This window comes from Eptatretus burgeri, chromosome 9 (genome assembly GCF_056783735.1).
Source record: "Eptatretus burgeri isolate ZD-2024b chromosome 9, Ebu_testis_v1, whole genome shotgun sequence".
Taxonomy (NCBI): domain Eukaryota; kingdom Metazoa; phylum Chordata; class Myxini; order Myxiniformes; family Myxinidae; genus Eptatretus; species Eptatretus burgeri.
The window spans coordinates 85,888,534-85,915,307 of NC_140969.1; the positions used below are offsets into that span (position 1 = coordinate 85,888,534).

The following is a 26,774-nucleotide window of genomic DNA, read 5'->3' on the forward strand; positions in this document are numbered from 1 at the left end:
CACGCATGCCATTACCCTTGCACACGTGGCTCCACTCACTCGCAGCCTTTCACTTCGACACCACACACACCGGGACAACCACACTGGGGATTCGTGTCCCCACAAGGGTCTCCGGGGCCTCTATACCCCCCAAGCTCTCCGTGCACCTGTCCGCAGCACTCCTCCCCTCGACCTCGCAAAGCACGACTGAACCCACCTGGTCGTGACTCGCCTCAAGGGGGCATACTCCCTCCCCTCGTTCCTGGAGGAGGCCATCCCGCTGCTCGCACTGGGTCTCCATCCAGTCCACCAGCTCACGCCCATTGTCCTCCACTACCTCCGTGTGTGTGTGTGCGTCTCTATCCCCGTCTTCATCGTGTAGTCTTCCCTCTATCGTTCCCATCTCCCGTGTCTCTGCCAACTCAGTCACCTCTTCCCTTGTTATCTCCCTTGTCTCAACTATTATTTCCGTCTCTTCCCTTGTTATCTCCCTCGTGCACGTCTCCGTCACCCCAATTAGTTTTTCCCTCTTGGTCACCGTCACTTTTTCCGTCACGACCCTGGCCCAACACGTACACGTCTCCCGAATTACTTTCTCCTTACCAGCCTCCCCCGCGGGCCCGACAGCCGTTGCACTCCCTCCCAGCTCGTTCGCTCCCACACGTGGCGTCGTCATTTTAAGCTCCCTGGTCACTGCCTTCATGCCCGCCTGCAGGCTTCGGCCCATGTTCTGCATCTCACCCCGCAGCTCTTTCATTTCTTCCTTCATTTCGTTTGTGTTTGTATCCATTTTCGTTTTCATTTCGTGCATTTGCTTGTTCATGTTCGCATTCATCTTTGCCAGCATGGTGAATAGCTGGGTCATGTCGGGTGCGTTTGGGTGAGCCGTTTCGGCAGGGATCGGGGAAGGGTTTTGGTGGAGAGGGGGAGGGGAGGTGTTGTACACCGCGGCCGCCGCCGCACCTATTTCGGGCTCTGGGTTCAGTTGGGGGAGTTCGTGTTCCTGCACAACCAACATTTCCTGCACGGGGTTTTCATCCTGGACCATGGATTCTACACATTCTAAATCCATTTCTAATACCCCCGGCTCCCGCTCGCCTTGAGACGCCATTTTATTTCTCGTAAAGGGTTAATTTAAATTGCTCGTAATTTGGAGGGAATCGGGGGTCGCTCCTCTCACCCCTGGACCGATTCCCGTGAATTTAGCTGGAGACAGGAGAGCCCGTTTTCCTGCTCTCCGACACCAGTGCCGCGAGGAGGGGGATGGGTTTGTATCTCACTCTTGACACCAGTGTTGCGGATTCGCGCCCGCCGGCGTGCGGGCGGCCACGTAACTCGAGTCGCGGCACGTCGCCCACCGGACGGACAATCCCGTCGTGACCCTCTCGGACTAACGCCGGGAACTAGTCACGGGTGGGCCTTTCGGCCTCACCACGATCGTGCCAATCGGCCCCCTGCGTGGGATAGGGTTGTTCGCCAAATTCGACCTACCTAAGTACCCACATGGAGGGTAGACCGGGCGATCGCACCTCGCCGCAGGTCGACTTCGGACACGGGCCACTTTAAGCGACCCGTTCCGTACTATCGGGATAACCGAGCGGTGTTATTGTCAACCTCGATGGTTCCGATTAATTATCGGGTGTATTTAGCCCACGACCAACCCTTTACGTGAAGTAAGATGGAGATTCAATTAAAGAAAAGACGAAGCGAAACGGGAAAAACAGTTCAACATAAGGCACATTTATTCCGCGGCAAACGGAAAGCACACATATACAATTACAACAATTATGCACCAAAAGCAAATGTAACAAAAGAAGAAACAACAATTACGCACCAAAAGCAATTGCAACAAAAGAAACACAATGCAGATCTACTACCGACTACGCGAGCACACGGCAACACTTACACAGTTTTACTTCACAGACGGCGCCGACAACACATATACTCCAAAGCAAAAGAAAAAGGGGCCACCCTCAACGATAAGGGGGCAGACGGGCCTGGGGCCGAGACCGCGTCGAGCCTACCCGTCTGGTGATGAGCCGCAAAATGGCGGCGGCGCCCCGACTCCGCGGGCCTCGCTGGCACTGCCTGGAATGGGGTGGGAACGGGGCCCCCCTTCTCACACTATCTCAGCACGGGGGGAAACGGGGGGGGTTGTTGATGCTCGGGGGAAAGAGGATATCTGGCTGGCTTGGGTCCCGCGACGAGCGACGCCACTGCGACCTCGACCGCGTTCCCGGCCTCCCCTCTCCGCAGCTCCCCGACTCTCACACGAGCGCAGACCTCCACAAATCTCCTTGGCTTCTCCAGACTCTCCGGACCCCGACAGACACTCTCTTGACTGATTTCGCCGCCGCCACAACTCTCCAACTCTTCCCCGATTCGCCCCGCGCTCGGCGCTTTATAGTGCGACAGGAGAAACCATATGCAGATTTTTGGATCAGGATCGGCATATATCGAATCCTCGAATCGAATGATCCTGATCCTCAAATCTGCATATATCGATTATACTCCGATGCGCCTGGAGGCGGGGCCAAATCGCCCCACGCTCGCTGATAGGACGGAACAGAAGTGGGTGTGAATCATTCTTGATCCGATTTCTCGGAAAGGCCGCTTTTTGCACCCGCTGCTCGGTGCGCGCCCTGTATGAGTCCAGGATCGGTGCCCACAAGCGGCGCGGGAATGGCGGTGATGCGATGGTTGCGAGAGCGAGATGTGACGGTAAAGGTTGTGGCTGTTGGCGTTGTTGTTGTTGTTGTTGTTGTTGTTGTTGTTGTTGTTATGAAGCGGCATTGCGGTTGGTGGTTGAGGCGGTTGTGATGGTGGTGTGATTGGGCGGTTTTGGTTAAAGTGGTTGTTGAGAAGGTGGATGTTGTGAAGGCGGTTCTGGAGAAGGTGGCTGTGGTTGTCGAGATGCGGTTGGTGGTGGTTGTGGTGGTAGTAATGGCGGTTGGTCCAAAATAAAGATAGTAAAAGAAAAACGGCTATCTTGAAGGGTCGCAGCCCGAATGAATGACATTTATTCCCTCTAAACAACGGGTTTGGGCTAACTACACATATACTTACAGAGATATCTCACCTACGGCACCTGAATGGTGGTTTGCGAATTTCGTCAACCACAACAATATATATATATATATATATATATATATATATATATATATATATATATATATATATATATATATATATATATATATATATATATATATATATATATATATATACTGTACATGTTATATCAAACATTTTATCATCACACCTGTTGTATAATTTAAACTATACAGTGCAGTGTCAAGTTCAACCTATAAAACAAATGCAAAAAGCTTCCCAGCAAGACTTTTTTGTTCATATACATGTTGTGAAAACATAGTTTAAGAAGTATAGGTAACCATAACGGGCACTCAGTAGAGCGCATACCTTCGCCAACGCTACGTTTTGCCCCCCCCCCCCAGAAACCATTGATTGTGAGGGTATTTAATCCCATACCACATCTGCCATCTCATATGTCTTATGATGGCTTAAAAACATTAAATTTCCTGTGTCATATCGTATATCACAAGATTGGGCATTGAATTCACAACATTTTGGAATTGGTTGCATGCAAATTGGATAAAAACCGACCGCACTATGGCAAAATGACGATTTTGACCTTTTCATGACCTCGACCTTGACCTTTGTACTCTTAATTTTATAATTGGTATTCGAGTGTGGGGAACAGAACAGTCAACATTTTGGTGTTGGTTTCATGCAAATCGGATAAGAATTGACCGTGTTATGACTAAAACTGCACATTTTGCAATGTCGTGACCCCCCCCTGACCTTTGACTCCCAACCGCTAATAAGGTTATTACGTCATTGTGTCATGTCACATATCACAAGATGGGGCATTGAATTCTGAACATTTTGGCATTAGTTGCATGCAAATTGGATACAAATTGACCGCGCTATGGTAAAAAGACGATTTTGACATTTTCATGACCTTGACCTTTGACCTGATCGCTCCCAAAATCTAATCAAATGGTCCTCTGATAATAAGCAATCATCCCACCAAATTTGCTGCGATTCAGTTCAATACTCTTGGAGTTATGCGAATAACAAACAAACAAACAAACAAACAAACACACATATTCACAAATAAATAAATAAATAAATACACAGCGATCAAAACATAACCTTTGCAACAAAGTTTGTGAAGGTAAATATATTTAATGGAACACTGATTGCTATCCACTTAAGTATGAGTGCCGTTTGATCAGGTTTATGACTAAAAACTGCTATACTATGATAAGTAAAGTCAAAACAAATAACGCCATACACTGTGGTAATGTTTACTACACATAAACACCTTTTCTGATATAGATGTTTATATTGATGTTCTGGGAAAAGGGTGGTAGTGCAACCGAACATGTGGTGTAGGCATAGGAAGATGGTTTACCTTTGACAGTCTCGCAATAATCTATTCTTCCTCCTCAGAGTCAGTGTCCGTGGCTGAGTGTGTAATATTGGCGCATACACCTACACCTCTACATTCGCCACATGCCAAAGAACAGTCCAGTCCATTTTTGTGGTATGTACATCGCATTGTGTTGCAGCCTGACTTGCAGTTGCACCTCATTATTTCGAGGAGATCTTGGGGAGCAGGCATCATGTCGGTGAGGATAGGCATCATTTGCCCATTGTTGACTTTCCAGCCCCACTGTTCAGCAGGTAAATGACTTGTATCATCGGTCCATTCTTGTACTTGGTGATAAACCCGCAGACTGTGATATTTGATGGACCCTGATGTAGGTGGCAAGGATTGAGGCTGTACCATCTCTTTTCGAAAAATGGTTTTGTCATATAATTTGCGGAGTCTCAGATCATTGAAAGGTTCTCCTTGGCGTCCTTTGTACAGCGAGACCATTGCGTGTTCTCCTGCTACTACAATTTCTTCTTTTTTGGCATCTTTTTTTCATGAAGACAGATGCTTGTTTTGCAAAGTATGAGCCTTTCTTGATTTCTAGTAATGCCACCTTTTTTCCAACGCCGAACACTCGAGACGTTGTGTCGCAACCAGCGATGGCATGTGTGGTGTAGTGGCCTGCGGGGGCAGGCTATGGTGCGGGGAGCGTGGTGGAGGTGTGGAGGAGTGGTTTTGGAGTGATCACGTGCCTGCACGGGATATAGGAGGTCGCGCCGCCTGAGGCGTGGTTGTAGCCGTTGTGGTCTGTGGAGCCTGTAGGTCGTGTGGCTGTAGAGTGCATCGAGTACGTCATAAAGTGGAGTTACGGGCAACGTACGCTCACGCTCTCGCTCGTGGCAATAAAGCAGGGTTGTGCTATCCCCTGGCTCGTGTCTGCCTTGGCGCACCTCTACCACGACACTACATTTGGTGACGAGGATAGGATCGGCGTGTGCAGAGTGGTTGGGTTATTGGATCGCGGCAGCGAGTAACTCAGCGCATCTCACGCGGTTCGAGGTCTACACCGGGCGAGAGTCCCGGAGGAGCGCATCGCGAGGAGCGCATCACGAGTTTCGCGCGCCGCACGCACAGGCTTCGGAGCCAGGCGTCTCGCCGTCACGGCCGGCTCGAGCATGGCAGAAGGTCGGGGCACGGCACACGGACGCGTGTCCGTCTTCATCGGAGACGACTTCGAATTGTTTTCTGAACAGTTGGGTTGCTATTTCCACGCGAATGATGTGGACGATGAAAGCAAGCGCAAATCGATCTTGCTCGCCTCGCTATCAACGAAACATGATCGGCTGCTGAGTGATTTGGTATCACTTCATTATCGCGCGCACGGTCACGTTGAGTGGACGACGGCCGCGCTCGGAGTTCGTTTTATTTCTACTTTGCAAACCTCGGGAATGGTTTCTGCGAGGTCACGGCTAAAGGACGAGGGCATGATGTTCAGCTCAGACGCGGCGTCGGACGTCGCACAAGCTCTGAGGAATGTCCGGGGTCTCGATGGTCGGTGCGCAGCAGATTGTCCGAAGGTCAGCACGGTGTTCCAGGCGCGCACGGCCGCGCGCACGGTCTTCGGCGCGGGTCGTGGCCGAGCGTTGCAATGCAGTCAATCGGACGGCGGTCTGAGCACTCGGGGACGTCTACGGTGTGTGTGCCGAGAGTCATTGCCCATCATAACGGTCATGGATGGCGGTGTGCGAAGCGACCCTTACATCCCGGGTCGAGACCTACTGCCGGTACAGTGTTCGGTGCATGGCGTACACTTTGACGCCCCGGGTCGAGTCTTGCAGCCTGGGTATAGAGATTCTGGCGACCCAGAGCGGGAGATGCTGCCGATGTTGAACCTGGTTTCAATTGGTCCGACGGTGACAGGACCAATGCCAGTGGTGGTCGAGATGATCGGGGCACTGATCGGGTGTCGAGTTGAGTCCGCTCGTGCTACCCTCGCATTGCACACGTATGCCAGTGAAGCGCTGTTGGCGGGGCACACGTCTTGGTTGCCCAGCGGGTTGCGCTCCTGCGGTTCGTGGTGCGAGGGGAGGGGCTCGCAGTTCCTGTTTCGGAGTTCGTACCTCCAGGTGCACCTGTGCCTCCTTCGGGGAACGTACCTCCGGTTGGGCCCGGGCCTCCCTCGAGACGCGAGGGTGAGGTTCCGCCGACGGGGGCCGCGGCGATGCAGCGTGGGCTGCCGTTCACTGCTTCCTGCGACGATGATGTACGGTTCTGGAGCAACGGGAGCCATGCCAGCTGCGAGGAGCTCTCGCACTTCGGCTGCGCTCATGATACAATGAGCGCCCGTGTCCTTCAAGCAATTTCAGCGGGGAATTGGAGCAAGCCAGTCGCGTTCAAGAAGTTCGCGGATCGCGACCTTCGACGACAAGCAGGTCATCGCTACGTCGCGACGACAACCTAGAGACGGACACGTGATGTGATTCATGGGTTGCTGTTCGTTGCGTATTTGATTTTCATTGCTCGAGTGATGCAGTTTAGCGTTGTTAAAATAAATGCCGACAGTTCGTGTGTGAGAATATGTTTGGCTGGGATCAATCGATGGGATGTTCGATATGACCGATGTGATATGAGGGCCTTGGGGGCGATCGTGGCAAATAGAGGTCTTTCTGGTCTCCAGCTGCGAGGGCAGTCCACGGGTCGTTACCCTGTCATGTGTGGGGATTATATTGGGAGAACGTGCTGTATGAAGAGGGGAGTTTGCATCTGCGCAGACGATGTTCTTGTTGCTTTATGGCATGACTGGATGTGATGTGTGGTTTTGTATGGGATTGCTGGGATTGCAGCCGACTAATTGCCGTTCGACTCGCGTGTGGGTCTCAGAGATCGACTCAGAGCCGGGGCTGGTTCGCTGTTCAGCGTTACCCCCACCCCTGGTTTCGGCAAGGTCAGACGTGCCTGGCGCCCTGGGGCGCAACTCTCTGTTCTCGCCAAAGCCGTTCGGACGTGCGTTGGGATCTCGGCTGATTGTAATGCGTGGGTTTGTTATGGGGTTGATGGTGCGCCCAGCCGACGGCGTTGTTTAGCGTCACCGCCCAAGGTCAGACGGGTTTGGCGCCGGGCGGCACGAACCTCTGTACTCGCCAAGGTCGGCTGTGCTGGCGCCACGGGGCTTCCAGACAACGAGCTTCCGGGCTCGGAATGTTTATCTGATTTGTGTCTGTCTGGGGGAGATGTGCCGCCTTGTCGGCCGGGGGCGTTTGATGGTGCCCGGGGAGGTTTGCTCGGAAGGTCGTCGTGACCTCGCCGGAAGGCGTGTAAGCATGAGCCGCCTGGAGGCGCTTCTGCTGCGTAGTGATGCTGTGCTTCCCGCCTTGCTTCTTGATATCTGTAACACGGTCAGGGTTTTTGTGTGTTCGTCGTGCAACTCAGTCTTCGGAACCTGTCCATTGCAGTTCAACTCGCTCGCATCGACATATTATATGGTGTGATGTGCCTGTGCTTTTGGGTTATTATCGTTTTTTGTGCCTCTCTGCTTTTATATCATGGTATTCTGTGCCGATTATATTTATTATTATGATGGTCATTTTATAATCATGATTTTTGGAGGGAGGAGTGTGGTGTAGTGGCCTGCGGGGGCAGGGTATGGTGCGGGGAGCGTGGTGGAGGTGTGGAGGAGTGGTTTTGGAGTGATCACGTGCCTGCACGGGATATAGGAGGTCGCGCCGCCTGAGGCGTGGTTGTAGCCGTTGTGGTCTGTGGAGCCTGTAGGTCGTGTGGCTGAAGAGTGCATCGAGTACGTAATAAAGTGGAGTTACGGGCAACGTACGCTCACGCTCTCGCTCGTGGCAATAAAGCAGGGTTGTGCTATCCCCTGGCTCGTGTCTGCCTTGGCGCACCTCTACCACGACACTACAGCATGTACAAAAGGTAGATAGTCACATACAACATCATCACCATCACGATCTTGTTTCTCTGATATTCCAGCATCGTTGAACTTTTTGTGAGTGTGTCTTCTGCTCTGGCCTAAAGAAGATATTGTGTGACATGCTGATTGCATGATGACACAAAAGTACCAACAGATCTGTGTCATCGCCAATAATACCGTGTCCATTCTTGCAGATGATGCGATAGCTGTTTTGACAATGAGGAGGTCGGCGTCCCCTCTTGCATGGAATACATCACACCCTTCTTCTTGGAGCCTATGAGACAGCATGTTAATGAATCGCTGCTTGTTCTTCTTGTTACAGAGGAACTCTTCTTTTGTAGTCTGGAGTGCCATTGTGCTTGAGAAGTGTACTTCTGCTCCTACACATCCACCATTCCTCTTTAAATGTGTGCAATCTTTGGGGCTTGGTCCATCCAAATATCCATCAAATACTCTTATGGCCTTGCCATATTTGTGTTTGACGTAACTTGTGTACTGCTTGCAGATACTGTCCCACGTAGCTGCTTTTGACCATGGTATCCGGTGAAGCAAAGCACCTCCATCTAGAACATATTGCACATCAGTTGTCGGACCAGATGCAGCTGCAATCTCTGATGTCCACAATGCATCTGCAAGGTTAGCTTTGTTGGCTAGCCTCATGAAACCATTTGATTCAAATAGAGCAGGTGGATACGTGCATAGTTCGAAACTGAAGGTCTTTGACAAGTCGTCACACCTGGAACCAGCAGCGACCAAACGCTGGAACAGAAGTTGGCCTTCGACGAGAACTTCATCGTCTCGTTTCTTGGCAGTTAGTTTGACATCCATTGTGATGGCCTGGTCCTTTTTTTTGAGGGAATGACTTGCCACTGCGTGTCCTTCCATACATTTTATGATTGCCTGGCCTACCATCTTGGCATCACATGCATCTACAGCTGATCCAGCGAGAACACCAGTTGCAACGTTACGCAGTGGGGATTCCGAGATAAATGGGTTTCTTTGAGACAGATACTGCAAAATACCTTGACAGTCATGCCTATCTCTTTTCATCCTTGCTGATGTAGCATCCTTATGCTGTTCACTTATTGTATACTGAATGTTGGTGAACTCTTGCATAGCAATGTTCACCGCTGCACATATGGGAGTCGAGAGTACCCATATAACGCGCTGGGCCTCAGTCAAACCTCTTCCTCTTGTCAGGCCTCCAGTTGTCTTTATGCTGCGCATCAGATATTGCTCGATGATCAAATCAGTTGAAAAACCAGCCCAAGACCTCTCTGAACGTCGGATAACATGTAGTCCTTCTAAGAAATGTCTGTAGACTTTGGGATGTTGTTCAGAAAATCTACTCATCTTTTGTAGATACAGGTGTATTGATTTCAGGTACAGGTTGTGTCCTGATGCTGCAAAATATGGCAGCATGTCATATAGGCTTTGCAGGTGTAGGGCCCAATTCGCTGTTCTCTCCCCTGTGAGGAAGCCTCGTAGCAGCTGAATCATATCAAGATATTGGGGCCAAAGCTTTGATGTCCTCAGAGATTGAAGATTTTCCTTTTTTCTAGCAATGGTATCCTCAAACCTGACCAGTACTTCGTCTGTTTCAACTTCAGAAGCTGGTATGGATCGTGTGAGCAAATGTTTCATCAGCTCGGTTAACATGGACATCTCGTCTTGCTCTGACTGCTCCTTTCCTGCTGATTCCTGCTGAATTGCTGTCACAGGGTTGGTCACCAACTGACATGGTGTCTCTGGATGTAGATTGCTCCTGTGTTGATTCGTCGTTGGGGATGTCAAGGCTGAGTGCTTGAGCTATCAGAAGTGCATTGAGACCAGCGTCTACCAGGAGATGCCCCCTCACAACTCGAGATACTGCTTTGCCAGAGAGTATATGTCCCACTGCATTGTCAGCATAGATTACCTGAAGAACTTCACGCAGCCCGGACCCCCCCCATTAAATGACCAATACAACCCAAGAAGCTCATTTCAATGTGGAAACCTCCAAGACGAACTACCACCGAATTTAGTGGACTTGTTTCGGGCTCGCTTTCCACAATCATGTTCGCTTTCCACCACAGAGGCTGGTCAAATGTTATTATTGGGGTGGAGTTATACCTAGCTGCATTCAAACAGACAAACTTGAGGGTTGAATCTATGCAAGACAAATCATTTGGATCCATGTCTATCATGGGCAGGAACATGATGGATGATTCTCGAGGGTGTTCACCTTTGTACACCATCTGCATCAATCCGGACCACAAAGGTGTTGCAGTCTTCAGAATCAGTGATGCTTCCCACAGTAGATCAAGCTTTGCATAGGGTTTCTCCAAGTCTGGATTTGTAAGGTGTTCGTAGTGCGTTGATTCCATATTTCTGTTGTAGGTAAAGTGCTCGATGTTGATACCACCAACAGCTTTGATGTCTTCGTTGGTTACATTGATCCTTCTGACTGGTTTGGTGGTGGTCATTTTTGGTGTAATTCCTACAATAATTCCCATGCCATGGAATGTGTTTTACCGTCAATGGTTCTGATGTTGTGATCAACATTATCCGCTGCATACTGAAGGAAATGCTCCGGAGTGCAGTTTTGTATATCTGTTCCCTGCATCATTGCTGCGCTCCTTTCAAACTTCTTTACTTCGGAATAGGAAAGGCAAAATCCATGTCGATGGAGCGTATCATTCAAAAATTTGGACTGGAAATGATGATGCAACCGGACGCCTAGACCAACCTGGAGGGTTGGACGTGGACATGGACTAAAAGCACACATGGACGCGTGGCTTGCATTATAGCCTGCCCGATTGATGCCAGCTTGGGTTCATTGTGCTGTCCAACGAACAATGTGCTGAGAAAAGTTTGTAAAGACTTAGGAAGGTAATCCATCCCCTCCTCGGCAGATGATATTTTGCTATAAGTAGGATAGGTATCATTGGACTGATTCACATCCTTGATATCCTGTTTGATTAGCTTTTCTGCGGTCTCAATGATGTGGATTGTTTCATCCAACACACGGTGTTTCTGTTGGTAATGGAAGTCCTGTAGGATCCGTGCAGCAGTGCTTACAAATGTGACTACATTGGGTTTTCCATTTATCTCTGTGAAGACAATCTTCTCACCAAAGTGTTGCTTTATCTTAGAAGGACTACTTTATGCTGCGCATCAGATATTGCTCGATGATCAAATCAGTTGAAAAACCAGCCCAAGACCTCTCTGAACTTTTCATGTATTTGGAGCTGTACGGGTCGCATTCGCATTCTTCTGGTTCCGTGTATTCGTTCATTTTCTCAACCAGGTCGTTGACAGTTATCTGTTCATCATCGTTTTGCTCCAAATAGTCAGCTACTTTCAGAAACGCTTCATTTCTGATCACATCCTTGGGTCGACCGCTCATTCGAGTGTATTTCGATGCTCGTGGATCATCCTTTGGCACAAAGATTTGAGGAACGTGTTTTCCCGTTCTAAAGTTGACATTGCACAGTTGGTGATAGACTGCATCTGCTGCTGGTAAGTCTATTGCATACAGCACACGGGCACGAACCGTATCCACCCAGTCATTAGTGAAGCTGTCACATGCTGTAAGAACTTTGGCCGAAAAATCCATCGACCTGGCTGGAGTGAGCTTCCATTCTTGTTTGCGACCTTCATATGGATCCGAACAACCGCAAAATAAACAGTCAGTCTTGTAGTCGAAGGGTGTCTCAGTTGATCTCAGGGCAGATTTTGGATCATCTTTACGAGATAGACTGCCAGCTTGTTTTCTTTTGTATGCACTGATCACATGGGGGTTTATATATTCTCTTCTGCATTTAATGTGGACAATGTCTCTAGGGTTTACTGTAATGTCACTTTGACGACTTTCGCTTGCTCTGAGAATACTTTCACACCCTTTTGCTCCCAATGTCACAATGGGCTTTTCATCTGTCACTGACTCCTTGCAAAATACACATGTGCTAGCCATCCTGCAATACAAGTAAGCATAGCATAATATTATGCATATTGTGCAAGTAGATCTTAAGATTTAGTATCTTAACAGCTCTTAATTATAACAACAGTAAAATGCTGAAAATACAAAATAGTACCTTAAGTATTCTTAACTATGTCCCGCTTTGCTCCATGTGGTTGGATCAGACTTCAGCACTCCATGAATTCAGTATGTCTTCTTGCACTCATTGTTCTTGAGTAAATAATAAGTGAAGTAAAAAAAATGTGAGATGGTTGTTGGTTTCCATAAATTTTATCAAGTAAACAATGGTTCCATGAGGTTCCTTGTGTCTGAAAACATACAGAAGGACACCTCATTTATGTTGTTGCGACAAATATTTACAAAGTTATAACAATAATTGATCTGCGTGGCGTCCATTTTGGATTTTCACACGCTTGTTACTATATCAAAATTTACTAAGCCTCTCCTCAAACTCGTTTGTGGCTAATTTGGTGTTTTACTACAATTTTTCACATATCTTCACAGCGGTCGTCCAAAAAGCTGGTTTTCACTCACGAGTACTGCCGTACTTCAGCGCCCCTAAATGGGCCATCTGTACAGAAAGGAAGGTCTGAAATGGATTAATATTGATCTAAATATATTCTCCTTCCATGAATACCTAGAAATAGAGATAAAAGCAAGATTATATCTGATTTGGTTCCAAAATCATGAAAATTGGAAAAAAATTGGTGGCCATATTGGATGTATGCTAATGAAGGGATGATCAAATATGAAATTTTATTATGCTAACTATAAGATAATAACCCAAGTTCATAGGCTGCAGTACAAATTTAATCATATATGGCCATTTAATGACCTAAAATAGCAAATATAAGAATATAAAAAATATTGAAATTTTCAACAGCGGCCATTTTTAAAATGGCTGCCACATATTGTTCCACCAAATTTATTCACCTATACTTTTAGTATGTCTTTCACAACATGTATATGTACCAAAAAAAACTTTCTTGCGAAACTGTTGCAATTTGTTCTCAGTGGACCCCCTATATCACTCAGATTGCCTGGACTACATCTTCATGAAAGATAGATGTCGGAACAGACGTAATGGAATAGCTCCGGACGTGCTTCATGTTCAGGTCAGGGTGGACTTGAGTCAATAGCAAAGCACGGCGGAAAACCATTTCCGGGTTGATTGCAACCAATGCTTTCTGACCTAAAAGCAGGATTTTTGTTTTCTTTTTGGAAATCGAAAACGTTTTGAGTTTGGATTTTGGGATTGGCTGGTACATGCTTCTCTGCCCCCCCAGTGCAAAGAGTTTCTGTGATTTACTCTTCCATCTGTCTTTTCTCCAGGTCGTGGACAGACAACAAAGACTTCTGAATTTCCTTGGAAGCGATGACACCACTTGATATATTCACAAGATGTTCATCTGGATGATTAGTGGTCCGGAACGGATGTGTCATATTGTCTTCGACATGACAAATCAATCGCTGTACATGCTGTCCATCACGGTTCAGAGCTGCAGGGCGCATTTGTTCATGACCCATGTCATCCTTGTGGATGGTCCCACTTCTGGATTGTATGGCAGATGCATATTCTCCCAAGCTTTGTCATGTGATTGTCCACCGAAGTAGTGCAGACTCCTTTCTTGTTAGGCCAACAATGCCGAATGCGAATATTTCATGGACAGCACACCAAAATATGAGGACAACAAGGCTAAATGTGTGACTGAGATCACCATCTTTCATATGAGACCTGTTGTAGCTTTGTGTCAAGCCGGTTGATTAAACTCCTAAAATATAGCCCTTTATCGAGGTTTACCGCTGGCCAAGTTAGGGAGACGATTATAAAAGGGAAATAAAAATAATAAAAATAATGAGGGGCTAAATTTTGTTGTGTTGTGTTGCAAATTAAGGGAATGTGTATGAACAGAGACAGGCAAAGGCGATAGAGTGGGGGGAGACAGTAGGCGAGGTCTGAGTCCGCCTTCAGAGCGGCCGGCACCACCGCACTCCCTCCAGACCTGATGGAACCACACCAGAGGCCGGCCAGCTTCACCTGCCAGCCTGTTGTGCTACAGCCGCCTGTTCTGCATGGGCTTGCCTTGCCATGCCTTGTTTGCCTGCCTCTGCCATGACCCCATGCCTGCTACCCTTCTTGCATTTGCCCGTGTGTCATTCATCACCATGTGCGCCAGGATCATCCAGTTTTGCAAGGACTGTCCTGCAGGCAGCCGCACACGGGGACTGCATTGGTGCAGCCCGTGCACCGTTTTTGTGTTTTGCATCCATCCAGTCCATTTTTTTTAGTGTTTTGCGTCTTCCATCTGCTGCATCATCCATCCAGTTAATGTCAAGGAGGAGCCAGGGACTGCACTGGGCAGCCGGCTACCTCCCTGTTCTTGCACAAGGGAGCCAGAGACTGCATTTGGGCAGCCGAGCTACCCCCTTCAAATGGCCTGTGGGATGGCATATGGCATGCCGGGTTAGGGTGAGTTGTCTCCAGCAGCTGAAGACTAAGGAAAAAAAAAAGGGACCTGTTGAGCAAGCCCTGAAGACATCTGACCATCAGCTGTGGAGCACTCACCCTCACAAACTGTAACTAACTTTGCCATGCCTTCTTCCCCACAGATGCCAGGTCCTGGGCCATGGTTAGTGTAAAATAATAGATAAGTTAAGGTTGTAAATACGTTGAACCTCACCTGCATGTTTGTTTTAGCGCTGGCAATTTTAGTTAAGTTGTCCGAATGAGTCTGTGTGAGTTTGTTTAGTTAGTTATGCAGTGCATTAGGTTATTTATTTTTGGGACATGTATAAAGAAATGTCGCACTCAGGGATCCGAAGGTAAAATGTACTAGGGGAAAACTTACACATGCTGGTCACACGAAAATTTGACGACTCGGGAAGAGTCTGTAAAAAGGGGAGGGGGAAGTGTTACGAATTTGGAAATCGATCACTCAACATTCGGGTCCTTTAGCTCAGTTATCTCGGTAAGTACATGTTCTATAGATAGCTCGCCTTCCATTATTCAATGGTGAAATCTATGTAAATGCGCTGTGATTTATTTTAATAGTTAGGGTTCAATCAGAACAACAACAAAGAAGAACGACCCTCCTCCGCAAAGAAGAAGAAGAAGAAGAACCCTCCCGTCCCGATATTCAACAGCGTGAACAGGAATGACGGTTGGGGCGGGTCTGGCAGAAAGCAAGGTAAACAGCCCCCACCCGCGGTTGCGCGGGGGGGGGGGGGCGGCGCACTAATGCGAATGAGTCACGCCGGAAGCGAGGTGGGGCTGAGAGGCACAAGATGGGGACCCTCTGCTTAGCTCGAGGGGGTTGTTCTGGTGCTGGTTCGGTTTTTGCTCTGCTTCGTGGTCTGGTTCGGCTGCCTCTTCTTGGTTTGTGGAGCTCTTCGTGGTCTCTGCTTGGTTCCTGGCTTGGTGCGACTCCTTGGCCTCATCTTGGTCGGTGGTTCTTCGGGGAAGCGACACATCTTCGGGAAGGATCAGCGTCTCGTCTCACCAGCACGTGTTCCTGAGCGCGAGGGGATCCGCTGGAGCTCGGAAAGGATCGCGGCTCGCGGTGGTTGGAACCAGCTCGCCCTCGCTGGTGCCTGTTCCCAACAGCTGGAAGACCACACGAGGTGGAAAGGTCCCAGATAGGTCCTGGGCTTCAGCTCATTTGTCCCTCCAAGCTGAAGTCCGTATTAAAGGCATCAGCCACCATTTCTTGGGTGTGTGTGTGCGTATGTGTGTCCGTAAACCCGTCTAACGAGTAGAAAACTGTTAAGTGCTTTGTGTGCTGTATATAATTGCATTGCATTTCTTGTATTCGGTATAGCTCTGCTTTATGTACTCCCCTCATTTCCCCATTGCAGTATAAATAAACCCCAATTGTTAAATGTTTTCAGCTCATCCACGTTCCTTCTTTCATTGACTGAGCATGTCTAGTGCTGAGGAAGATTAGCAAGGCCATTGTGCTGCCGTAAGGGGACATTTGGACCAACGGTTCTCGGCGATTAAACCGCTCGGAATCTCACACGGAACGAGCATGCTAAGCGGCTTGTTTCGTACGAGTTCCGTCGAGGGTGTGGAGGATCGGTAGATCGCCACGTGGTCTCTAGGTATTTTGAAGATTTGGCAAATAACCCTGTACCACGTGGTGGAAACATTGGCCCTTCACGGTCCAAAACAAGGACCCGTCGATTCCGGACTTATTCCAGGCAATCGGTTTGGTTGAGCCGACTTGCGGCTCCGTCTAGCGGTCGCGCTCACGGCCGACGTCCCGGCCCGTAACTATATATATATATATACATATATATACATATATATATATATATATATATATATATATATATATAAATATATATATATATATATATATCTATATATATATATATATATATATATATATATTTATATATATATATATATATATAGGATCCCTGTGTCGTAAGAGGCGACCAAGGTTTCGTCAGGAAGGGCATCCGGCGTAAAACATGTGCCAAATCACACTGTGGATCATACGGATGATCCGCTGTGGCGACCCCTAACGGGAGCAGCTGAAAGAAGAAGAAAAAGATATATATATATATATATATATATATATATATATATATATATATATATATATATATATATATATATATATATATATATATATATATTACACACACACACATGTCCTCCATCGGTACACACACACACACACACACACACACACACACACACACACACACACACACACACACACACACCCCTAGAAAATCTAATATGTAAAGCTCTTTCTCACCATTGACTGATATTCAACATCCGTGCCTTCTAGGTGACGTAGAAAGATGAAATTTTGTGTGCCGATGGACATTGAAGCCGTTACACAAGGAAATGTTACAGAATTATTGGAAAACATCCATAAATGAAAAAGAAATGCAGGTGAGCGACCCGAGACAATAGGGAAGCACGGAAATTTTGTGTGCCGACTAAATGAAAGACGTTCATCAATAAGTGTTCAATACCATCGGAAGCAAGGAGTAATTGAATGAATTGAGGTTAAGGCCCAAAACATCAGCTTCTCATTGCTTCTCGTGGCAGTTAGCAAACCTCAATCAACGTTTTGTTGATTTCATCCATTGTTTCAGCTCAGGAAGTCCAGCTGGTAGGTCACCTGTTTAACTCAGAAAGTACATCATTGCGCAGAGATAATTTGGATTCAAACCTGCTGGACATACCATAACAGAAGGCGAGCAGCAGAAAATCCTTATTATGAATGAGGCTGCTGATACATTCCTTGTAGGACTCTCTTGTAGTATTGGTCATCGCTGTTGCTTGGGCAACACTTGGTGGGTGAGGAGGTTTATCCTCGTAAACTGTGCACATACAAACCGGACAGCACCATCATCATTATGATCAATCCCATGTTGTCTCAACTGATTTCAGTGTCATTGCTGCAGTTTATAAAGTTAATATTTCCATCATTGCGATTATGCCATCTACAATGACACCATTTTAAGCAAGTGTGGGTTGGCCTGTTTGGCATTCCTCCTTGAAATGATGGTTCATGGTGAGCAGAATGAAAGTTCATATCACATATGCTGTATGTATTATTCCTTTTTCTATCAATGTACTTGCAATTCACATACAAAGTATACTATTTAATATCCTGGCAGGATGTATGGGAATGGCCCAAAATATTACACTCGTGAAAAAATACCCTGAGTTTTGATAAATGCCATATTGCTCACAGAGAGAACAGCAGCTTTTGCGTCATCTCTAAGGATGAGAGGCCTTATCATGCAGCACATTCTTCAGGGTATTTTTTACTCAACGCTGATCGAAGTAAGGACCAGACAACTCGTGATTACTTGTAATAATGTTTTGTTCAAACAGGGCTCGTTTTCATTGTATAAACTTTTGGATTTGCATTCCGTATTTGTATAACATTAAGATCACCAAGAAGTTGAGATATTTTCTTTGGATGTGACAAACAGTAATAAATAGCATAAGGATGAAAGAACCTACAGAGGATGATGAGAATCAGAATGATTGAATTGAAGGCAGCGATGCCGTAGAGCAGGAGGCGAATATCCCATGCAAGGTGGCCATCATTACTCTCATTTGGAACAAGCAAAGGAGGCACAAGAAACCCAATAGCTGTGCCAATCTGTGGATAAAGGTGGATACAAGTCAGAGGATGAAAGGATAGCTAAGGCACAAAGGATAGCTATGTACAACAGAATAAATACGAGGTGAATCAGTAACGCAAACAAGAGCAATGGTAACTAGAGAGTTCATAGAACACTATATCCTGCACAGTGTTACGTATATACTTTAATTTTAATAAAAGTGTTTTTAAACATCGTTAAAATTTTTTTTAGAAGTTTAGCGTTATTGAAGCAGTCTTATACACCACCCTTATACACTCTAATAAGTCAACATTGAGTCACAGTTTAGGAGATGGAGGCTTTATTGATCCCCATAGAATGCAGCGTCAATTGGCATCATACATAAACATATCAACAGCCTCTGCTTCACCACGATACTGCCCGAACTCACAGGCCACGCCCACTTTCCCAAGGGCTGCGCTTGACGGCTCCAATTATATACACCGACCGAAATAACTTGTCCAAGTACTGCAAAACTGGAGGTTCTTAGAAGTATTATGAAGGCAATTTGTATTCTACAGTGTTCAAGTATAGGGCAATATAATTCAAATAGAGGTTTAGAGAGGTTTAAAGGCATGTCAATAAATAAATTCGGGGTTTTCCCAGCGTCTATTAAATCACCGAATCGAACACATCACATTAGTTCTTCGTGTCTGTTGTTTTTGTCCTTTATAACATCCTTCAAAAAACACAGTGGTTTCCTGTTTGGAATGATTTTCAATTTTGTAAGATGATGAGGCAGGCAGATAGGGTAAAATATTGTTACGAATTTGGAATTCGATTGCACACAACATACAGGTTCCTTTAGTCAGCTATGTCGATAAGTCCTTGTTCCCGAGATAGCTCACCTTTCATTGTTTAAATGTTCAGAAATCGATTAGATGCGCTGCAGATCGATTTAATAGTTAGGGAACGAACAATGGAGACATCCCTCCCCCTCTTCTGCGAAGAGCAAGAAGAACCCTGCCGTCCCGTGACTCATGATGTCAACAACTCCCTCCCAACCGTGGTTGAGCGGGGGGGGGGGGTGGGGGATGGAGCATGAGTCATGAGTCAGGCTGGGAGCGACAGGAAGGGTGGGAGAAGGATAAGAGGAGATCTTTTTCTTTTGTTCGTGGGCAGAGTTGGAAGGGCAGAGTTGGAGAACGGAGTTGAGGGGAGTCGTCCAGACGTCGGGTCCTGCTTGGCTTGCGTTAGGGTTGAGGCCTTCTGAAGCTTTTTGCTTCGGCTGGCTCAGTGAGCTTCGGCTGAGGCCTGGCTCGGGAGGAGGCTTTTTGGAGGCTCTTTGCTTTGACGGTTCTGCTTGGCTCGGGAGAGCTTTTTGCTTCAAGCTGCCCTGTTTGGAAGGAAGTTAAGCCGGTCGCTCAGCTCGAGCTGCGAGTGGTGGCTTCTTCTTCTTGGTTCGTGGAGCTCTTTGTTCTCCATTTTGGTTCCCGGCTTGGTGCGACTCATCGACCTCTTCGTGTAGGTGGTTCCTCGGGGAAGCGACTCATCGACGGGAAGGTTCGGCGCCTCGTCTCACCAGCATGTGTTGAGAAGCACGGGAGGTGGTTCCTCGGGGAAGCGACGCATCGACGGGAAGGATCGGCGCCTCGTCTCACCAGCACGTGTTGAGAAGTGCGGGAGGATTCGCGGGAGCTTGGGAAGGATCGCGGCTCGGCGATTGGATCCAGCTCGCTCTCGCTGGAGCCCGGGTCCGAACAACTTGAAGACCACACGAAGTGGAGAGGTTCGAGATAGGCTCTGGGTTTCAGCTCACCTGTCCTCCGAGCTGGAGCTCGTTATTAAAGGCCTCTGCCACCATTTCTTGGGCATGTGTGTGTGTGTGTACGTGTGTACGTGTGTCCGTGGGCCCGTCTAATAAGTAGGAACTGCTGTTAAGTGCAAGTGAGTGTACATAATATGTAGACGGTTGTAGTTCTTTTGTCATACTTTTGTTGCTTGTATAGGTGCATACGTGTTTTCCCTTGTTTAATTGCATACGTGCTTTATTATAATAAATGTCTTTGTGTGAATGTAAACCTGTTCGTTGCGTCCATTCCCTCATTGAACTGCCCCATCTTGCACTAGGAATATAGTTGGTTTTTAAATAACCGATAAATAGAATCGGGTCCGGCGAGGTCTGGCGATAATACCCGCTTGGTTATCCCAAAAGGGAGCGAGCTGCTTAAGCGGCTCGTTTTTAAGCGGTTCCGTTGAGATATAAACGGCAATTTGATCCGGAACGTCCGGGAAATCTACAATACTGGTGTCAGGACGTGGGGTCAGATTCATCCCCTCCACACTAAATTAACGGAACTGGATCAAGGGTGTGTGAGGCGACCCTCCGGTTCCATTAAATTGCAGGCTTTAAATTTATTCCGGGAAGCAAGATGGCGTTTCAAGGCGAACGGGTGGAGGGTGGATTAGAAATATGTTTTGATGTAGGATCCATGGCCTGGGACGGTTCTTTTTATAACCCCACCACCAATTATAATCAGTTGGGGCGCTCACCCTCATACACTGAGCACGAACTTTGCTGGCAAACGGAGTCGCACAATCGAGGCTCGATCGCACCTCAGCGTGGCATGAGTCGTGAGCGGGCTGCTATTAATAGCGCAGCGAACGGCACGACACGAGGCGGGTGCTCCCAGCCACTGTTTCAAACCACGTGGGCATGGCAGGCGAGGCAGGGCGCCGTTGCATACATGGGCGAACTTCACGAACGAGTGTCGAATGCCTTGGGGGAGTGGAAGTGTGGTGATAAATATACAAAATAATTGCATTCGTTTGCCATTAAATTGGACGAGATACGGCGGCGCGCAGGCGAGGTTCAGGAGGATTGCGTTCATGGGGAGTCACAACAATTGGCCGATGCCCAGGAACGAATTTGGGAGCTGAATGAGGAATTAGCCAGCACAGTCGAGGAACTACATAGGGAAACGACGGAAGTAGATCGGTTGCGTGGGTTTTTGTTGCAAAAGGCGAGCGAACTGAATAAAAGAAAGGAGGAGGAGCAAATTAGTATCTCCCGGGATAGAAAAAGCAGAGAGAGAGAATTACAAAACGAACTGAGGATGTTAAGAAAGGAAAGAACGAGAACGGAGAATGAAACGTGAAGGAACCACACTGTGCAGATCGAACAATTAGAAGCCAAAGCAAGACTAAAGAATGAGATGCAAGAAAGAATACTGAAAGAACAAGGAATGAGACAGGAAGAGGAAATCAGCCAATTGAAGGAAACGATGAGATTGGAGAATGAAAAACAAGAGAGACGGTGGAGTAGAAATAAAAAAAGAAAGACAAGAACAACTGAAAAAGAAAGCAAGGTTGAAGTACGCAGAGATAGTGAAAGAACAACGAACGAAACAGGAAAAGGAGATCGGCCAATTGAAGGAAACTATGAGATTGGAGAATGAAGAGCGTGAGGGACAAGGGGTGAAATAAATTAAAAAAAGAAAGCAAGGTTGAAGTATGCGGAGATAGTGAAGGAAGAACGAATGAAACAGGGAAAAAAAGAGATCGGCCAATTGAAAGAAACGATGAGATTGGAGAATGAAGAACGTGAGAGACTGTGGGGTAGAAAACAAAAACTATATGAATTTGAAATTAACCAACTCGAGGAGAGAGCAAAATTGGAGTCCACGGAGATGGAAAAACTCCGGAAAGATAACTAACAGCTAAGGGGGCTCAGAGAGGAAGAACGACTCAAATGGGAAGGAAAATGGAGCCAGGAAGAAACGGAAATAATGAACAAGGAAATAAAATGTATAGAGATGCGGGAGATAGAAAAAGTAGAGGAGAGACTACATGATAAAGACGGGGTGAAAGACGAGCACACACACAGAGGTAGTGGAGGACGATGAGGGTGAGCTCGGGGAATGTCTCGTGACCCGGTGCAAGCAGCCGGATAGCCTCCTTCAGGAATGGAGGGAGACGCTATGCTCCCTTGAAGCGGATCTCGACCAGGTGGGTCCGGTCAAGCTTTGCGAGGTAGATGGGGCGAGTGCTTTTGACGGGTGCATACAAAGCTTGGGGGGTATGAAGGCCCCGGGAACCCTTGTGGTGACGCAAATCCCCAGCGTGGTCGTCCCGGTGTGTGTGTGTGTGTGTGTGTGTGTGTGTGTGTGTGTGTGTGTGTGTGTGTGTGTATGTGTGTGTGTGTACGAGTGAGCCGAAAAGTGTGCTGAAAAGCACGCATAGCTTGGGTGAAAGGCGTTGTGTGAAAGGGACCGCATGTGTGAGTAAAATGGTGTGCGTGGTTGCGAGTGTGCCGAAATGCGTACTTCCCAGCACGCCGTGTGTAAAGGAAACACCGAGTGTGGAAGGAACAGAGTGTGCGAGGGAAACAGCGTGTGTGGTTTCGAAGTATGTGAGAGAAACACCGAGGGTGGAAGGAACAGCGTGTGTGAGAGAGACCACATGTGTGAGAGCACTGTATGTGAGGGAGATGGCGGTTGGCATGCGCGAACATGCAACCGCATGTCCGAGTGTCATGGCGAGGTGTGTGAGCGTTGTGGCATGCAGGAGTGTGTGCGTGAGAGTGCGACAAAGACGGTGCCTGACGGTGGACAAAGGCCGAGTAGCGGCCGTAGCTGCATTGGGGACCGTGCCGGGTTTGCACGGCAGCGCGCGCGGGGTCCGTGTCGTGCAACGCACAAGGCCGCCACGTGCGCGGCTACGCGAATGAAACCCGGTCCGGAAACGCATGCGGTGAATTAGCCAATCCTGTGGACGGACAGAAGGTAGGCTGGATAATGGATTTGGACCGGACGGGTTCTCCACGCGAGAGTGATTGTAAAGCTCCGACGAACAGAGCACATGTGTTCGCGTGGGGAACCCCTCGAATGCAGGGCTTGCTTTGGGATGCGCAGTGACGTCGTGGCTCCATGGTTGAAATCCGGCAGAAGGGAATCCCTGCCGGATGTTACCGTCCAAGAAGGGACGAGATGCACGAAGCGCGAGCAGCTGCCATGACGTCACGGGAAAGAGCGCAGGCTGTGAGTTTCCGCGCTGGTATGCGCAAGAAGAAGAATAAAAAGAAGTAAAGCGAGCCTCGCCACTTCGAGTGGACATGAGCCCCAGGCAGGGGGTGGAAGACCCCCCTGTTAGGGGGCACAGGAAGTACTAGTTAGGGGGATGGGTTAGCGATAGTTAGACCGGCTTCATGGGGACATGGGTTGTTCCTCATGGAGCCCGTGGAATGGATTAGTTAGAGGGATTTTAGTTCAGATTTAGAAATGGGAATTTTTGGATTTTTGGAGACTTGGACACCCATGGAAATGTGTAGAGGGTGCGTAGCTTAGCGACGTAGAGTAAATGGACTTGTATGAGAATAAGGGATGACGAGGGAGCACGAGTTAGTTAGGGGATTTAATTAGGAAGGATGGCAGTATAGAGTGTTTATGTAAATTTGTGAAATGGAATGAGTGTGGGACAGTGGGCCCAGGTGTGTGAGTGGAGCAAATGTGGTATGCATGGTGTGATGACTGGTTGGGGGGAGGAGTGATTCCCACCCAAGTGACCCTGGGGTCAGTTTAATGTTAATTTGTGGGTCGTTAAATTTACTAACAGGAGGTCGTTTTGTTATTGGTGTCGAGAGAAGACACGAAACCCATTTGAAGGGGTGCAAGAGTTCATGGTCCGGCTGGGAGCGTGGCTGTGGAAAGTTGAGTATTTGTTCAGTGGGCACCCCGGGCACCGGACTAGTCGGCCAGAGTAGGCCAAGGGCCCAAGAGGGGCCGAGATAGTGTAGTGGGCACGGGCGACCCTCGGAAAGGGACCCGGGGCATCAACACGCTACGTGGGCATCGGAGGGGGGCAATGCCAGAGAGGGTAACCCCCACTACCCCTCCCCCCACGTTGTAGGGAGCAGCTAGGCTCGGAGACAGCCTGCGGGCCTGGGGGTGCCATGGTTAGAGTTCGGCAGAGGGGGAGTTCCTGCCAGTTGAGCCACGCTGCCCAGCCAAGAAATTGTGCGAGGGCAAGGCCCAAATTTATAATGGACACCAACACCGGCGACAGGAATCATGGTTTTTAGAACCGATAGTTTTAAAGTGCGAGGCGTTTTTTGAAAGCCCCGGGGTAGTTTCAGGTTAATAAATGTTAGGGTACATAGTAGATGTACCCCTTCGCTCGTTGTCGGCTGCTGGACTCACCTTGGTAGATCGCTGAACTCTGAGGAGGCCATTCTGAGGCTTCGTTGGGCCTCGAGACAGGACACTAGTCTCTCCCTATTCCCGTCCAGAGAGGGAACGTCGGGGTTGGGAGTAAGCTCGGTTGACAGGATAGGTTAGCCGGGCAATGACTATAAAGGGGGTTAGGGAGACAATTATAAAAGGGAAAGAAATTATATAAAGAGGGGTGAAATTTTGTTGTGTTTTGTGGCAAACTAAAGGAGTGGGTATGGACGGAGACTGGCAAAGGCGATAGAGTGGGAGGGAGACAGTAGGCAAGGTCCGAGCCCGTCTTCAGAGCGGCCGGCACCACCGCACTCCCTCAGGACCTGATGGAACCACACCAGAGGCCGGTCAGCTTCACCTGTCGGCCTGTTGTGCTGCAGCCGCCTGTTCTGCGTGGCCTTACCTTGCCATGCCTAGTTTGCCTGCCTCTGTCAAGACCCCATGCCTGCTAGCCCTTGTTTGCATTTGCCCCTGTGTCCATCCATCACCATATGCGCCAGGACCATCCAGTTTTATGAGCACTGCCCTGCAGGCAGCCTGTGCATCCAGTCCATTTTTGTTTTGCGACCATCTCCATCCATTCCCCTGAACCAATGAACTTTGAAATGACTTGCCTTTCCCCTTTCACAGATCACAAGTCCTGGGCCATGGTTAAGTAATGGATAAGTTGAGTGAAAATTGTAAATACGTGGAACCTCACCTGCATGTTTGTTTTAGCGCCGGCAATTTTAGTTAAGTTGTCCGAATGAGTCTGAGAGTTTGTTTAGTGAGTTACGCAGCGCATTAGGTTATTTATTTTTGGGACACGTATAAAGAAATGTTGCACTCAGGGATCTGAAGGTAGAACGTACTTGGGGAAAACCTACACATGCTGGTAACACGAAAATTTGATGACTCGGGACAAGTCTGTAAAAAGGGGAGGGGGTAGTGTTACGAATTTGGGAATTTGATTGCACACAACATACAGGTTCCTTTAGTCAGCTATCTCGATAAGTGCTTGTTCCCTCTATAGCTCACCTTTCATTGTTTAAATGTTCAGAAATCGATTAGATGCGCTGCGGATTGATTTAATAGTTAGGGAACGAACAATGGAGACATCCCTCCCCCTCTTCTGCGAAGAGGAAGAAGAATCCTGCCGTCCCATGACTCATGATGTCAACAACTCCCTCCCACCCGTGGCTGAGGGGGGGATGGATCACGAGGGCATGAGTCATGCTGGTTGTGGGGGAGTGGGGGGGGGCGGAGAAGGATAAGGACGAGATCCTTTCTTTGTTGTTGAGTAGTAAGCTTTTTGCTTCGGCAGAGAGTAGTCGCTCAGCAGACCTTCGGGTCCTGTTTGGCTTGGGTTAGGGTTGAGGCCTTCGGAAGCTTTTTGCTTCAGCTGGCTCGGTGAGCTTCGGCTGAGGCCTGGCTCGGGAGGAGGCTTTTTGGAGGCTTTTTGCTTTGATGGTTCCGTGAGCTTCGGCTTCTGCTTGGCTCGGGAGAGCATTTTGCTTCGAGCTGCTCTGTCTTGGAAGGAAGCTTTGCCGGTTGCTCGGATCGAGCTGCGAATGGTGGCTTCTTCTTCTTCTTCTTCTTCTTCTTCTTCTTCTTCTTCTTCTTCTTCTTCTTCTTCTTCTTCTTCTTCCTTTTTCTTTTTCTTCTTTTTCTTCTTTTTCTTCTTTTTCTTCTTCGTTCTCCATTTTGGTTCCCGGCTTGGTGCGACTCATCGACCTCTTCGTGGAGGTGGTTCCTCGGGGAAGCGACGGTTCGGCGCCTCGTCTCACCAGCACGTGTTGAGAAGCACCGGAAGGATTTGCGGGAGCTCGGGAAGGATTGCTGCTCGGCGATTGGATCCAGCTCGCTCTCGCGCGACAATATTGCTGTGTCTGAGAAGCAGTCAGACACGGGAGCCAGAAACAACTCTGCTTTATTGCATGCGCGCGAGAGTACACTGCAAAAGCCTCCTCGCGGGCGAGCCATAATATAAAACCCAACCACGTGACTACAAGCATCCAATCCCCATACAGCACAAATATCTGTTTCATTAAATGTATTCACTTCTAAAGAAACCGCATTTCGTGTATTTGTCGTGGGATTCGCGGATCAAACCCCCTCGTGCTGTCCTTCCGTTCCTCCTTCCGTTCCACTCAAAGAACTCCTCCATCCGCCATTGCCCTCACTGGGCTCTGTCATCTTCCCTCATAATATATGGGACACTGTGTTGTT

At 48.1% G+C, this 26,774-nt stretch overlaps 1 protein-coding gene across 2 annotated transcripts in view; it reads right to left on the bottom strand.

Moving 5' to 3' along the window:
• Nucleotides 1-26,774, bottom strand: part of LOC147020527 (choline/ethanolamine transporter flvcr2a-like) — a 121,434-nt gene that overhangs the window by 86,463 nt on the left and 8,197 nt on the right. For both annotated transcript variants that reach the window (XM_085895945.1, XM_085895944.1), the window contains exons 2-3: nt 18,263-18,404; nt 17,473-17,610 (exon numbers count right to left, since the gene is read on the bottom strand). In XM_085895945.1, the coding sequence (XP_085752071.1) occupies nt 17,473-17,610; nt 18,263-18,404 (280 nt within the window). The remainder of the gene's footprint in view (nt 1-17,472; nt 17,611-18,262; nt 18,405-26,774) is intronic.